General features: G+C 39.9%; 1 protein-coding gene across 1 annotated transcript in view; it reads left to right on the top strand.

Moving 5' to 3' along the window:
- Window positions 1-14,767, top strand: part of ercc5 (excision repair cross-complementation group 5) — a 138,443-nt gene extending 123,676 nt beyond the window's left edge. Inside the window, exons 23-25 of the mRNA XM_063054889.1 lie at window positions 465-667; window positions 3,642-3,724; window positions 13,184-14,767. Of these exons, the coding sequence (XP_062910959.1) occupies window positions 465-667; window positions 3,642-3,724; window positions 13,184-13,741 (844 nt within the window). The 3' untranslated portion in view covers window positions 13,742-14,767. The remainder of the gene's footprint in view (window positions 1-464; window positions 668-3,641; window positions 3,725-13,183) is intronic.
- The last annotated feature ends 331 nt before the right edge of the window (window positions 14,768-15,098 follow it).

Here is a 15,098-nt window from a genome sequence, read left to right as displayed (position 1 = left end):
TTGGGGAATAAAAGCTCAGTGTTTGGATGTTTTATTTATGTGCTGTGGTCATTGTCAAAGTTCTAATTACAATAAAATTGTGCTTGTATGAAATATTAATTGTCCTAAGACACAGAAATGTGCATCACAGGAACAGGCCCTTCAGCCTGTGATGTCTGTTCTAACCATGATGCCAATCCAGCTGATTCCAACTTGCCAACACAAGGTCCAGATCTCTCTACTCTCTGCCTGCTGCTATCACTTCTGCTGTATCAGTTCTCACTTCATAGTGAAACTTATTTGATTCCAACTGTGAATTTGTCCCCTGTGAATTCAGTATGTGATAATTTTACCCATCTTTAATTACTGGAATTGCATATATTATTGGAAACTATTTATAATATTCCAGATCTGTGGAATAGTTCTGTGAAAATGCAGCATTAGTCACGGATTGTTAAACACTTGACCTAACGAATGTTTTTCAGAGATTGGTGGACTGAAGCCCAGAAAAATAAAAAATTAAGAGAGAATCCAAGTGATACAACAGTGAAGAAAAAACTGCGTCACCTGGACATCTATTCAGGGTTTCCAAATCCAGCTGTGGCAGAAGCGTATTTAAAACCGGTTGTAGATGAATCCAAAGAATCACTGTCCTGGGGAAGACCAGACCTTGATGAGATCAGAGAATATCCTTTTTTAGAAAGGTGTAACAAAAAATAGCATGCACTCAGTGTCTACTTTATTAGATACATGCTTGCCTAATAAAGTGGCCACTGATTATATTCATGGTATTCTACTGCTGTAGCCCATCTACTTCAAGGTATTGTGAATTCAGAGGTGTCCTTCTGCACACCATTGTTGTAATATGTGGATATTTGAATTACTGTTATCTTCCTGTCAGCTTGAACCAGTCAGGCCATTCTCCTCCAATCTATATTATTATCAAGGCATTTTTGCCCACAGGCTTACTGCCTACTGGATGTCTTGTGTTTCTCTGTAAAACTCAAGACTGTTGTGTGTGAAAATCCTAGGAGATCAACAGTTTTTAATACTCAAACCACCCCATTTGACAATCATTCCATGGCAAATCACTTAAATGACATTTTTTCACATTGGTCTAAACAACAACTGAATCTTTTGACTATGCATACATGCTTTTATGCATTGAGTTGCTGCCACATGATTAACTAATTAGATATTTGCATTAGCAAGCAGGTGTATAGGTGTATCTAATAAAATAGCCACTGAATATATATAATTTATTGGAAGTTAATACATTTCTTATTGACCACATTTGATTTCTTTCAATGCTAGTTAGTTACTTGCTACAGTGCCGCTAGAAAGTTTGTGAACCCTGTAGAATTTTCTGCGTTTCTGCATAAATGACCTAAGATTTGATTAGATCTTCATGTAAGTCCTAAAACTAGATAAAGAGAACACAAACACAAAAAATTATACTTGTTCATTTATTTATTGAGAGAAATGATCCAATAGTACATTTATTTGTTGGAAAAAGTATGTGAACCTTTGCTTTCAGTAACTGGTGTGACCCCCTTCTACAGCAATAACGTCAACCAAACGTTTCCAGTAACTGTTCATCCGTCCTGCACAACGGCTTGGAGGATTTTTAGGCATTTCCTCCTTACAGAACTGCTTCAATTCTGGGATGCTGGTGGGCTTCCTTGCATGAACTGATTGCTTCAGCTCCTTCCACAACATTTCTGTAGGATTAAGGTCAGGACTTTGACTAGGCCATTCCAAAACTCAAATTTTCCTCTTTTTAAACTGTTCTGTTGTTGATTTACTGTCTTTCGGATCGTTTTCTTGTTGCATTATTCAACTTTTATTAAGCTTCGGGTGACAGACAGCTACCCTGTAAAATGTCTTGATACAATTTTGAATTCATTGTTCCCTCAATGATTGCAAGCTGTCCTGACCCTGAGACAGGAAAGCAGCCCTAGACCATGATGCTCCTTCCACCATGCTTCACAGTTGGGATGAGGTTTTGGTGTTGATGTGCAATGCCTGTTTTCTTCCAAACATAGCAATGTGCATCCCTGCCATAAGGTTCAAATTTTGTCTCGTCTGTCCACAGAACATTGTCCCAGAAGCATTGTAGAACATCCAGGTGGTCTTTTGCAAACTTGAGACATGCAGGCATTTTCTTTTTTTCTTTTGGAGAGCAGTAGTTTCCTCTGTGATGACGTTACATGAACACTATGTATGTTCAGAACACCATGTATGTTCAGAACACCATGTATGTTCAGTGTTTTTCTTATAGTGGACGCATGTACAGAGACCTCAGCAAGTTCTAGAGATTTCTGCAGGTCTTTTGCTGTTACCCTTGGATTCTTTTTCACCTCCTTCAGCATTGCACGTTGTGCTCTTGATGTGATCTTTACAGGATGTCCACTCCTAGGGAGCGTCTCCTCCATTTATAGACAATTTCTTTTATTGTGGACAGATAAACACTCGGGTCTTTAGAAATACTTTTGTGGCCTTTTACAGCTTGATGTATCTCTACAATTCTTCTAAGATCCTCTGAAAGTTGTTTTAATTGAGGCATAGTACAAGTAAACAGATCTTTCTTAAGAAGAGCAGGCTCTGTCAGTAGCCTAACTTAATGTCTTCTTTATAGGGCAGGGCACTTCTACAATCCACACCTCTAATTTCATCTCATTGATTGGAACACCTGACTCCAAATAGCTTTTGTAGAAGGCATTAACCTGGAGGTTCACATACTTTTTCAAACAAATAAATGTAATATTGGATCATTTTTCTTGATAAGTAAATGAACAAGTGTAATGTTTTTGTGTTATTTATTTAATTGGGTTCTCTATCTAGTTTTAGGACTTGCGGGAAGATCTGATCACGTTTTAGGTCATGCTTATGCAGAAATAGAGAAAATTCTACAGAATTCACAATTTCTAGCACCACTGTATGTGTATTAATGGTAGTGTTCTTTGGGCTACATTTGTAAACTGGATTACTGTAATTAATATGATTGTATTATGTGTCTACGTATCTGTTATCCAAAAACCAGATGAAAGATATTGGAAAAAGAGCTTAACTAAGTCCTGGCCATGTAACACTGCTTTCCACAAGCTATAAAGTAGACATCCAGTAAATTTTGGATACCACTGGAAAAATACTCTAATAAATAGGGAACTGCAGCAGAATAATGTCGATTTTTCTCAATCTCTACAAATTATTACTTGGCAAACCCTTTTAATCTCCAGAACAAACTGAATCATCATAATTCTCACCATCCCAGTGACCTAGAAGTTTGAATAGCCTTTCAAATATGATTGCTCAGGACTGACAAAATCTAAACAATGTTAAATGTTTCATTCATGTCAGCTTAGTCCTTTGACTGGCCTGGCCTGTAGTAATCAAACCCTAGACGTGCCCTCTAAGCTTTCTCCACAGTTTCCACTGGACATGCTGATTAAAGTTATAGCACTAATCTCTTAATATCTGTTCCAGAGATGTAAGATTCTCACCATTAACTGGAGGAGTTAAATTCAAGTAATTAAATAAATCTGGCCGGGCTGTGGTTTTCTCATACAAAGTAGTATATCCAGACTGATCCATTTTGTTATTTTCATTCACTTCTTTTAATCAGTAAAACTTTGTTGGTTTATCTTTGACTACTGGCAAATTTTGTCAGAATCGTTTTGGTTGGACAAGGAAGAAGACTGATGAAGTATTTTTACCTGTAATGAAGCAGCTCAACGCTCAACAAGTATGTCTGAAATGAACAGCAGGAAGTGTTTTATTCCAGTAAATTGTTTTGTTTTCTAGTGGTATTTGTGCATTAGGTACTATACAGTTGACCTAGGGTTTCTATGCTTCAATTGATAATCATTTTCACTTCTAAAGCAGTAGTTTCTACATTCAAGTCTTGTTTATAGGTTTCTAGGATAAACTGGCACTGCCTTTTGGATGTGGTTCTAAATGGTCAGACATAGAAGATTCATAGAACAGGGAAGTTAATTCTCTCACCAGCATTAATCTCCTAGTTGGCATTCAACAAAATATATTATCTGGCTGTTTGTAGAAGCTAGGTTATTTAACAATGGGTGCTGTGTTTTCTACGTCAGAACAATGAAAAGTATTACCTTGACTGTGAAGTGCATTGAACTTGTCAAGTTTGTCAAAGGTGCTTCACAAATTCAATGAAGTTGAGTACTGTAATTAGTGAGGCTGCAAAGCTTTGTCATTTGAGTTTTAGGCTACGTCCACACTACGCCGGGTAATTTTGAAAACAAAGCTTTTTCTCTTCGTTTTGACCCTCCGTCCACAGTGAAACGGCATTTTCATCCCCTGAAAACGGAGCTTTTCTAAAACACTCTCCAGAGTGTGTAAATTTGAAAACGATTGTTCAGCGTTGGAGTGTGGACGGGGTAAACAGAGGTATCTGAAAACGCTGTCATGACAACACCACAACAACAATGCTCTTTCTGCTTCTGCTTGGCACTGCGCAAGCACTGCCAGACGGCTGTTATAACACACAATTAGTGTGAACGGCGTGAGAGTTAAATTGTAAAGTGAGCCTTTTTGACTAGATCCCCTAAATTGATTTCATTGAGTCTACCTTTAAAAATATTAATGTCAGAAATACTGCGCAGGTCTGGCGGCAGAAGATTCCAATCTCTTGTTGATCTTGGGTAGAGGACGGCTTCATGCGTGTGTTGTTTACTTTATTGTCTACGTTAATAGTTTGTTTGGAATTAAACATCTCCACGTTCTCCACTGCTCTGCTGACTTTGTAGTCGTTTGTAACTCGCAGAAACAGTTCGACTTCATTGTCTGTCTAAATGAAGAAGTCTGGTCTGATTTTTCGAGTGGAGGTTTTCTTTGTATTCCTCGAAGACATTATTGAAAACTTTCTTTCGCTGTTGTTGTTGGTACTCTAGTTTTTGACTAATAGAAATAGCACAACGCCGCCACAGAAACGTAAATATTATACCGTTTCCTCTTCGCTTGTTTTCTGTAGATGTGTCTGCGCATGCCCAGTAGGAGTAGATTCGCCCAAATATCCGTTTTAGTGTGAACAGAGATATTTTGAAAAATACGTAGTGTGGACGCCTGTCGTTTTTACTCGAAACCGGCGTTTTCAAAATTATCCAGTCTAGTGTGGACGTAGCGTTAGTTTCAAATCCAGGAATGATGAATAAGGCCCCTTTTCCCTCAGGGACTCTGAAGTAAATGAGATTTACTTATTTTTTGTTTATTTATTGAGAAACGGTGAGTAATAGGCCTTTCATCCCTTCAAGCCATGCTGCCCAACAACCCCGTTTACAATGACTAATTAAGCTACTAACTGGTACAGTGAGGGGAAACCGGATCACCAGGGAAAAACACACACATTCCATGGGGAGGATCTATAGGTTCCTTACAGAAGATGTCAGAATTGAACTCCAAACTCTGACATCCTAAGCTGTAATAGCGTCACTCTAACTGCTATGCTACCATGGCACCCAATAAGATTCTTTTGACTGGGAAAATAATTTCCCACAGGGTTCATTTGAAAAACATTTCATTTTGTGAAAAAAAAAATTGATGTCAATTCTTTTCTTTGGCATTTGACATATTGGACCATATTAAGTTGACAGTCCTAGCAGGACTGTCAGTCGTTCACAGCATAGCCTTCTGTATCTATAAAGCAAAAGTACAAAGTGGATATATATCGTGGGTAGCAAGTCCAAGCAGCAGTCTGGGTCCAGAAATCCAGCATTTGATTGTAGGTAATCTGCTTGCATTATTTACTTAAGAAACTTTAAGCGTGTAGAAACCTGATGGCTAATGTAATGGATGCATCTGATTCTCAACCAGAATAATATGAATATCACAGGCAACTTTTAGGTTGGCTGCCTAGAGTGGGTAATATTAAATTTTCTAATCACTGAAAGTGATGTAATGTCACTTATGTGATTAACTGGTAGCTAGTTGGTTGCGCTGCAATTTCAGTGATTTAAGCATGCAACCAGTACAAGCCATGCTGATCATTCATTAACTGAATGCTTCAGATGAACCATCTAACCATATAACAATTACAGCACAGAAACAGGCCATCTCAGCTCTTCTCGTCCGTGCTGAACTCGTACTCTCACCTAGTCCCACTGACCTGCACTCAGCCTATAACTCTCCATTCCTTTCCTGTCCATATAGCTATCCAATTTAACTTTAAATGGCAACATCGAACCTGCCTCAACCACTTCTGCTGGAAGCTCATTTCACACAGCTACCACTGTCTGAGTAAAGAAACTCTCCCTCATGTTACCCCTAAACTTTTGCCCTTTAACTCTCAACTCATGCCCTCTTGTTTGAATCTCCCCCACTCTCAATGGAAAAAGCCTATCCACGTCAACTCTAACACCCTCATAATTTTAAATACCTCTATCAAGTCCCCCCGCCCCCAACCTTCTACGCTCCAAAGAATAAAGACCCAACTTGTTCAACCTTTCTCTGTAAATTAGGTGATGAAACCCAGGTAACATTCTAGTAAATCTCTGTACTCTCTCAATTTTGTTGACATCCTTCCTATAATTCGGTGACCAGAACTGTACACAGTACTCCAAATTTGGCCTTACCAATGCCTTGAACAATTTCAACATTACATCCCAACTCCTATACTCAATGCACTGATTAATAAAGGCCAGCATACCAAAAGCTTTCTTCACCACCCTATCCCCATGAGATTCTACCTTCAGGGAGCTATGCACCATTATTCCTAGATCCCCCTGTTCTACTGCATTCTTCAGTGCCCTACCATTTACCATTTATGTCCTATTTTGATTAGTCCTACCAAAATGTAGCACCTCACATTTATCAGCATTAAACTCCATCTGCCATCTTTCAGCCCACTCTTCCAACTGGCCTAAATCTCTCTGCAAGCTTTGAAAACCTACTTCATTATCCACAACTCCACCTATCTTAGTATCATCTGCGTACTTAGTAATCCAATTTACCACCCCATCATCCAGATCATTAATATATATGACAAACAACATTGGATCCCTGAGGCACACCACTAGACACCGGCCTCCAATCTGACAAACAGTTATCCACCGCTACTCTCTGGCGTCTCCCATCCAGCCACTGCTGAATCCATTTTACTACTTCAATATTAATACCTAACGATTGAACCTTCCTAACTAACCTTCCATGTGGAACCTTGTCAAAAGCCTTACTGAAGTCCATATAGACACCATCCACCACTTTACCCTTGTCAACTTTCCTAGTAACCGCTTCAAAAAATTCAATAAGATTTGTCAAACATGACCTTCCACGCACAAATCCATGTTCACTGTTCCTATCAGACCCTGTCTATCCAGATAATTATATATACCATCTCTAAGAATACTTTCCATCAATTTTACTCACCACTGATGTCAAACTTATAGGCCAATAATTGTTAGGTTTACTCTTAGAACACTTTTTAAACAATGGAACAACATGAGCAATACGCCAATCCTCTGGTACCATCCCCGTTTCTAATGACATTTGAAATATTTCTGTTAGAGCCCCTGCTATTTCCACACTAACTTCCCTCAAGGTCCTAGGGAATATCCTGTCAGGACCCGGAGACTTATCCACTTTTATATTCCTTAACAGCACCAGTACTTCCTCTTCTTTAATCATCATAGTTTCCACTAACTACCCTACTTGTTACCCTTACCTTACACAATTCAATATCCTTCTCCTTAGTGAATACCGAAGAAAAGGAATTGTTCAAAATCTCCCCCATTTCTTTTGGCTCCGCACATAGCCATCCACTCTGATTCTCTAAGGGACCAATTTTATCCCTCACTATCCTTTTGCTATTAATATAACTGTAGAAACCCTTTGGATTTATTTTCACCTTACTTGCCAAAGCAACCTCATATCTTTTAGCTTTTCTAATTTCTTTCTTAAGATTCTTTTTACATTCTTTATATTCCTCGAGCATCTCATTTACTCCAAGCTGCCTATATTTATTGTAGATCTCTCTGTTTTTGGGAACCAAGTTTCCAATATCCCTTGAAAACCATGGCTCTCTCAAACTTTTAATCTTTCCTTTCAACCTAACAGGAACATAAAGATTCTGTACCCTCAAGATTTCACCTTTAAATGACCTCCATTTCTCTATTACATCCTTCCCATAAAACAAATTGTCCCAATCCACTCCTTCTAAATCCTTTTGCATCTCCTCAAAGTTAGCCTTTCTCCAATCAAAAATCTCAACCCTGGGTCCAGTGCTATCCATCTCCATAATTATATTGAAACTAATGGCATTGTGATCACTGGACCCGAAGTGCTCCCCAACACATACCTCCGTCACCTGACCTATCTCATTCCCTAACAGGAGATCCAACACTGCCCCTTCTCTAGTTGGTACCTCTATGTATTGCTGCAAAAAACTATCCTGCACACATTTTATAAACTCCAAACTATCCAGCCCTTTTACAGAATGGGTTTCCCAGTCTATGTGTGGAAAATTAAAATCTCCCACAATCACAACCTTGTGCTTACTACAAATATCTGCCATCTCCTTACAAATTTGCTCCTCCAATTCTCGCGCCCCATTAGGTGGTGTATAATACACCCCTATAAGAGTTACTACACCTTTCCCATTCCTCAATTCCACCCAAATAGCCTCCCTAGATGAGTCCTCTAATCTATCTTGCCAAAGCACCGCTGTAATATTTTCTCTGACAAGCAATGCAACACCTCCCCCTCTTGCCCCTCTGATTCTATCACACCTGAAGCAACGAAATCCAGGGATATTTAGTTGCCAATCACACCCCTCCTGCAACCATGTTTCACTAATAGCTACAACATCATATTTCCAGGTATCAATCCATGCTCTAAGCTCATCCACCTTTCTTACAATGCTCGTAGCATTAAAATAGATGCATTTAAGAAACTCTCCACCTCTTGCTGTCTGTTTATCCCTGATGGTGCAGACAACTTTGTTATCTTTTTCTTCCTTCTCCCCGACATCTTCGGTCTGTGCTCCCGTTCTCTGTCCCCTGCCTATCCTCCCTCACATACTGTCTAGTAGCTTTCTCTATTTGTGAACTAACCTCCTCTCTCCTAGTCTCTTCAATTTGATTCCCAACCCCCAACCATTCTAGTTTAAAGTCTCCCCAGTAGCCTTTGCAAACCTCCACCAGGATATTGGTCCCCCTAGGATTCAAGTGCAACCTGTCCTTTTTGTACAGGTCACACCTGCTCCAAAAGAGGTCCCAATGATCCAGAAACTTGAGTTCCTGCCCCCGCTCCAATCCCTCAGCCACGCATTTATCCTCCACCTCATTCCATTCCTACTGTCACTGTCGCATGGCACAGGCAGTAATCCTGAGATTACTACCGTTGCGGTCCTTCTCAACTCCCTTCCTAACTCCCTATATTCTCCTTTCAGGACCTCTTCTCTTTTCCTACCTATGTTGTTGGTACCTATATGTACCACGGCCTCTTGCTGCTCACCCTCCCACTTCAGGATATCTTGGACGTGATCAGAAACATCCCGGACCCTGGCACCAGGGAGGCAAACTACCATCCGGGTCTCTGGACTGCGTCCACAGAATCGCCTATCTGACCCCCTAACTATCAAGTCTCCTATTAGTACTGCCCTCCTCTTCCTTTCCCTACCCTTCTGAGCTACACGGCCGGACTCTGTGCCGGAGGCATGGCCACTGTTGCTTCCCCCAGGTAAGCTGTTTTTCTCCCTGCACCCCCCCCCCCAACAGTACTCAAACAGGAGTAGTTATTGTCAAGGGGCACAGTCACTGGGGTACTCTCTAGTACCTGACACTTCACTGTGACCCACTTGTCTGCTTCCTGTGGCCCCGGTGTAGCCACCTGCCTGTAACTCCTCTCTATCAACTCCTCACTCTCCCTGACCAGACGGAGGTCATCGAGCTGCAGCTCCAGTTCCCTAACACAGTCCTTTAGGAGCTACAGCTCGGCACACCTAGTGCAGATGTGGACATCTGGGAGGCTATGAAACTCCAGGACCTCCCACATCCGATACTGAGAACAGCAAGCTGCCCTCACACTCATACTTCCCTCTTTTCTCAAATAACAGGGAAAATTGAAAACCAAACCTACTTTGCCTCGCCTGTTTTGGCCTAAGCCCGTTGAGCCAAAGCCCTTAAGTCTTCACTCTGCTCCCAGCTCACTCCACAGCCTGCAAAATGGCGCTGCCCGCTGTATACGGCTGTGTTCCTTTTAAATCTTCCGCGCTTCACTGCCCGACGTCACATGCCTATGCAGTCCCGCCTCTCTTAACTCCGATGAGAAAAAGAAAAAGTCAAAATGGCTTTCGCAGCACTCCTGCTCCGATTCTGTGACTTCCTTCTCTGAATTCTGGTCTGATGAAGACCAGAATTATGCGCTGATAGCTCCAATTGAAAGTGAAACAGATGGCTTTGTCAGTAGCTTACCACCCCCTCCCTAGCAATGATGGCCTTGCCCTTTCAGAAGTGTGTCCTTCATCCCATCCCACCTTCTCTGCAATTTACACCTATCTTGTTTTTATCACTCTCCTAATAAAGGACTGTGTACTCTTCTTGATTCATGTTTCTCTCTTTTTATACGCAAATTCTGTCTGACATGCTTAGTGCTAGAGGCAGGTACAATTACACCATTTAAAAGATATTTATATATTGGGTAGGAAAGTCTGAGAGGGATATGGAGCTAAACGCAGGGAAGTGGGGTTACCTTAAATTGGTACCTTGATCGACATGGAATGAGTTGGGCTGAAGAAACTGTTTTCCAACAGTTTAACTCTGGGTCTGCCCTCTAGTTTTTAACATTTCTTTGACTATCTACCTCATTTATACCTCTCATAATTTACATAACTCTATCCAGGTTTGCCCAACATCTTGGTGAATCTCTTCTGCATCCTCTCCAAAGCCTCCCATTTTTTCTTAATCTGAAGAGCAGAACTGCAGTCCTCCAAATGAGACCTAAATAAACCTTATACAGCTACAACATGACTTGCCAACTTTTATACTTGCTGCCCCAACTGAGAAAGGCAAGTGTGCCATATGCTCTCTTGATTACCTTATTCACTTGCATTTCCGCTTTCAGGAAGATATGGACTTGTACTCCAAGGGACAAAGGGACTCCCTTCAAAGGGACATGCCATTTTCTGTACTTCTCTTGCATTTGACCTCCCAAAATGCATCAGCTCACATGTTCAGGTTAAACTCCATTTGCCATTTCTCCATCCAAACTTCCTGCTGATTCTAACATATCCTTTGACTACCTTCCTTGCTACCCACAACTTCTTCAATGTTCACTGTCTGCAAACTTACCAATCTAACCATCCGCATTTTCATTAAAATTCTTTAAGAACACCATTCTTCACAGACAACCAGTCATAAAAACATACCTCCAACCCTACCATATCCCTTTTGAATCCAGCCTATCAACCCACTGTCAATCCCAAATGGCTTAATCTTCTGGACCAACCTACAGTAAGGGACCTTGATAAATGTTTCACTACAATCCATGCAGACATTCATTGCCCTACTCTTTTCAATTATCTTTGTTGCCTCAGAAAGCTTGAATGTGTGAGACAGAACCTTGCCTGCACAAAGCCATTCTTTTCCACATTCAAGTAAGTCCTATTCCTAAGAATCTTAAATAATTTCCCTATCACTGTTGTATGACTCACCGGCCCATAGTTTCATGCATTATCCCTGTTATCTTTAGACATGGGAAGGATATTAGTTATTCTTCCAGCTTCTAGCTAAAAAGAATACAAAAATCTCTTTCAGTTCTCCAACAATTTCTTCCCTTGCCTCCTTCAGTATCCCTGGGATTTTAGCCCTCCTAATTCCCTGTTTAAGTTCTCTCCTGCTTTCTATATATTCCTCAGGGGCTAGTCTGATTTCTGCTTCCTAAGTCTTGCATACACTTTTTCCCTTTTTGATTAAACGTACAATATCATTTGTTATCCATGGCTCCCAACTTGCATGCCAACCTGAATTCTAACCAGCAGGCCTTTAAACGACTCCCACATAACATAACGACATGGAAGTCAGCAGATGCTGGAAATCCAAAGCGACGCGCACGAAATGCTGACTTGCTGTGTTCCTCCACAATTTTGTGTGTCCCAGATATCATGTATATGGATTTACTGCCAAACAGCTACTCCCAATCTACTTCTCCCAGTTTCTGCCTAACATGGTTGTAAATCGCCTTCTCCCAATTAACGCATTTTCACCTGAGAACTAGTCTTATCCTTATCCATAAATATCTTAAAACTCACGAAATTTGATCACTACAAACCCCCCTCCCCCCCCCAAACAGCATACACACACCGAATTTTCAATCACAATGTACAATGTGTAGTACAGATAGTTGGACTATCCGCATGTTGTTTCAAGAAACGCTCCTGAATGTGCCTAACAAATTCCGCTCTATCTAAGCCTCGGGGGCTAAGGTTGTCTTAGTCAATGTTGAGGAAGTTAAAATCACCCATTACACAAACATTGTTTTTGTTTCTTTCCATGATTAGTCTATATATATCTGTTCCTCTATCTCCTGCTAGCTGTTTGGGGGTGTCTATCGGGCCAAGTAAGTTTTTCTGTCTCAAGATGAGCTCTACCCATTTGACCTTGCTGGATGACTCCTCCGAAGTATCTGTAGCATTCTCCCTAATGAGTAATGCAGCTTCCTCACCTCTTTACATCCTTTTCAGTGATGTGTGAACCATCTAAACCCTGCATCGTTGAGCTGCCAAGTTGTAATGGCTACAAAACCGCAGTGCCAGCTACTAATCCAGGCCATAAACTCATCTATTTAGAGCCTGAATTCCTTGCATTAAAATAAATACAATCAGTCCTGCCATGCTCATTAATTTGGCTCTGCCTGTTTTTCCTATTAGACTTGCTTGTTTGAATCTCTATACTCTCCTCCATCTGTCCACTTGTTGGCCTACTGCTCTAGTGATTTCATACAATTAAAATCCTCTTGCATAGCCTAACAAACCTCTCTGTAAGGATACTGCAGATCCTCCAGTTAGGATGCAACTCTTCTCTCTTGTACAGGTCCCACTTGCCAAAGGAGAGAGTTTAATGATTAATCATTTTTCTTTTCTATATTCATTTTGTCACAAAGCCAGTTATAAGATTACTACAAGCACCATTGCTGATTTTAACTTCTAGTTTTGTGAACTATTGTAACCGTTTAATTTATTTTGCAGTCACAACCACGTATTGATACCTTCTTCAGAGTGGAACAGTATGAGAAACAAACAATAAAAAGCCAAAGGCTTCGCAGAGCTGTGACTTGTATGTTGAGAAAAGAAGAAGAAACTTCAACAGAGGGACATGTAACTGCTGATATACCAGAGGGGACTGCTAACTCAGCAGAAGAGGCTCAGGAAGTTGCCTTGGGAACCAAAAGTAAATTCAGCAATTCCCAATTAAAATGCAGAAAGAGAAAGCAGCCAAAGCAATCTCCAGATCAGCCATCTGGAGGAGGTTTCATTGGACCAATTAATCTCTCTGAAGAGTCAAGCCATTCTGGAGATGATGAGTCTGAATTTATGTCAAAAAAATACCCTAAAACAGTGAGTTTTGTTAGAAAAACGCCAGAAGAGCAGATGAAAAATCAAAATGATAAAACTGCCCATAGGAGTGGTAGCTCAAGTGAGGAGAATGAAGATGATAATTGTATGGTGACAGCTAAACCTGTGTTTGTACATAGAGGAAGGATGAAAGGACTTAAAACAAAGCAAAGAATGAAATTAAAGAAATAATTATTCGCCATTACAGCACCCTTTTCTGTACTGGTAAATAGATATTGGCTTGAAATACCTATTTGTATTTCAGCAGGATGAAATTTGAAGGCTTGTCTCTTTCAAAATCTGTTAATTCAAGGTTAAATCCCATTGCTGTCTATTAGAGGCCCAAAGTTCTGATTATCCAACTTGCAAGCAATTTACAGTTGGAATAAATTGAATGTATGCTTGTCATGTGAAATATTGCTTGAAAAACTTTTAAAGTTCTTAAGTTATCTGAAGTTTTGGTTCAAAGCTGCTACTTTGAATGATTTATCATGTTTCAGTGTAAAAAAAAATCAACTATTTTACTATGCAGAGTAGATTAAAGGCATTTTTAAAGACATCACGATTATGTGCAACAGAAGATAACCTGGAAAACCATGTGAATATGTTGTATTGATTAAATGTATACCACAAAATGGTGACTTGTACAAATCAACCCACAACTGCTTCTGTTTATAGGAAAATACATTACTGTGATCTTCAAAGTATCTGGGACAAAGCTACTGCCAAAATTTATTTAAGCTATAGATCAGGTTGCACATTAACTAATCCACTGATACTTTTTAAACACTCCTGTGTTTTGAAACTTCTGGGTATGGTCACATTCTACAGATTAATTTACAAATGTGAACTATTGTGGAATTTATCTCTGTAGTTGGTTATGTTTTTTTAGAAATTGGAAAATGTTTGAAAATAGAAACATTTGTGAATGCAAACAATATGTTTCCAAAACTGACAGATTTGATATGCCAGTGACAACTGCCAGAGGGACTATTTGGTTCTTGTAGCAGAATAGTAATAAATTATGGCTAATTTAGAAGTCTCATCTATTCATTTTGCTCCATACCTGCTGATGGATCGTTTTGTATAAATTGTTGCACTTTGATGTTGAGGAATAAATGCAATCAAAATATTTGGTAGAAAATGGCAAAGAGGTTTTACAAATCTCTCCTTTGGTTTGATTTGTGGAAATTATTTTTTTCAGGTCTGTCTATTTGCAAGTTGTATTTTTCATATGAATTGTCTTGCATATTCGCTTCGTCTTTCCTTTTGCTAACTCCTTATTGCCCACACGACTCACTCCTGGTTTTATCTGTTTGTAAGGTGAGATGGTTAATGGGTCTTGCAATTATTCTTGACTGACAAGAGTGCTGACAGGCTATTCAGTTCCTCTCAAGCAGTCCTAATGGATTAGAACATGCTTGCAAAATACACACACTATTTGCATTCGAATGGTAAAGTGGTAATTTCTTTCAGGGAGCAGATCTGAAAGTAAGTATAGATTGTCAAAGGTTCCAATCTTGAGTTACATTACTTTGCACTTGTTGCA

This window comes from Mobula hypostoma, chromosome 7, assembly GCF_963921235.1.
Source record: "Mobula hypostoma chromosome 7, sMobHyp1.1, whole genome shotgun sequence".
In the NCBI taxonomy this organism is placed as follows: domain Eukaryota; kingdom Metazoa; phylum Chordata; class Chondrichthyes; order Myliobatiformes; family Myliobatidae; genus Mobula; species Mobula hypostoma.
The sequence above is the reverse complement of the archived record's forward strand: the minus strand, read 5'-3'. Positions and strand labels throughout refer to the sequence as shown.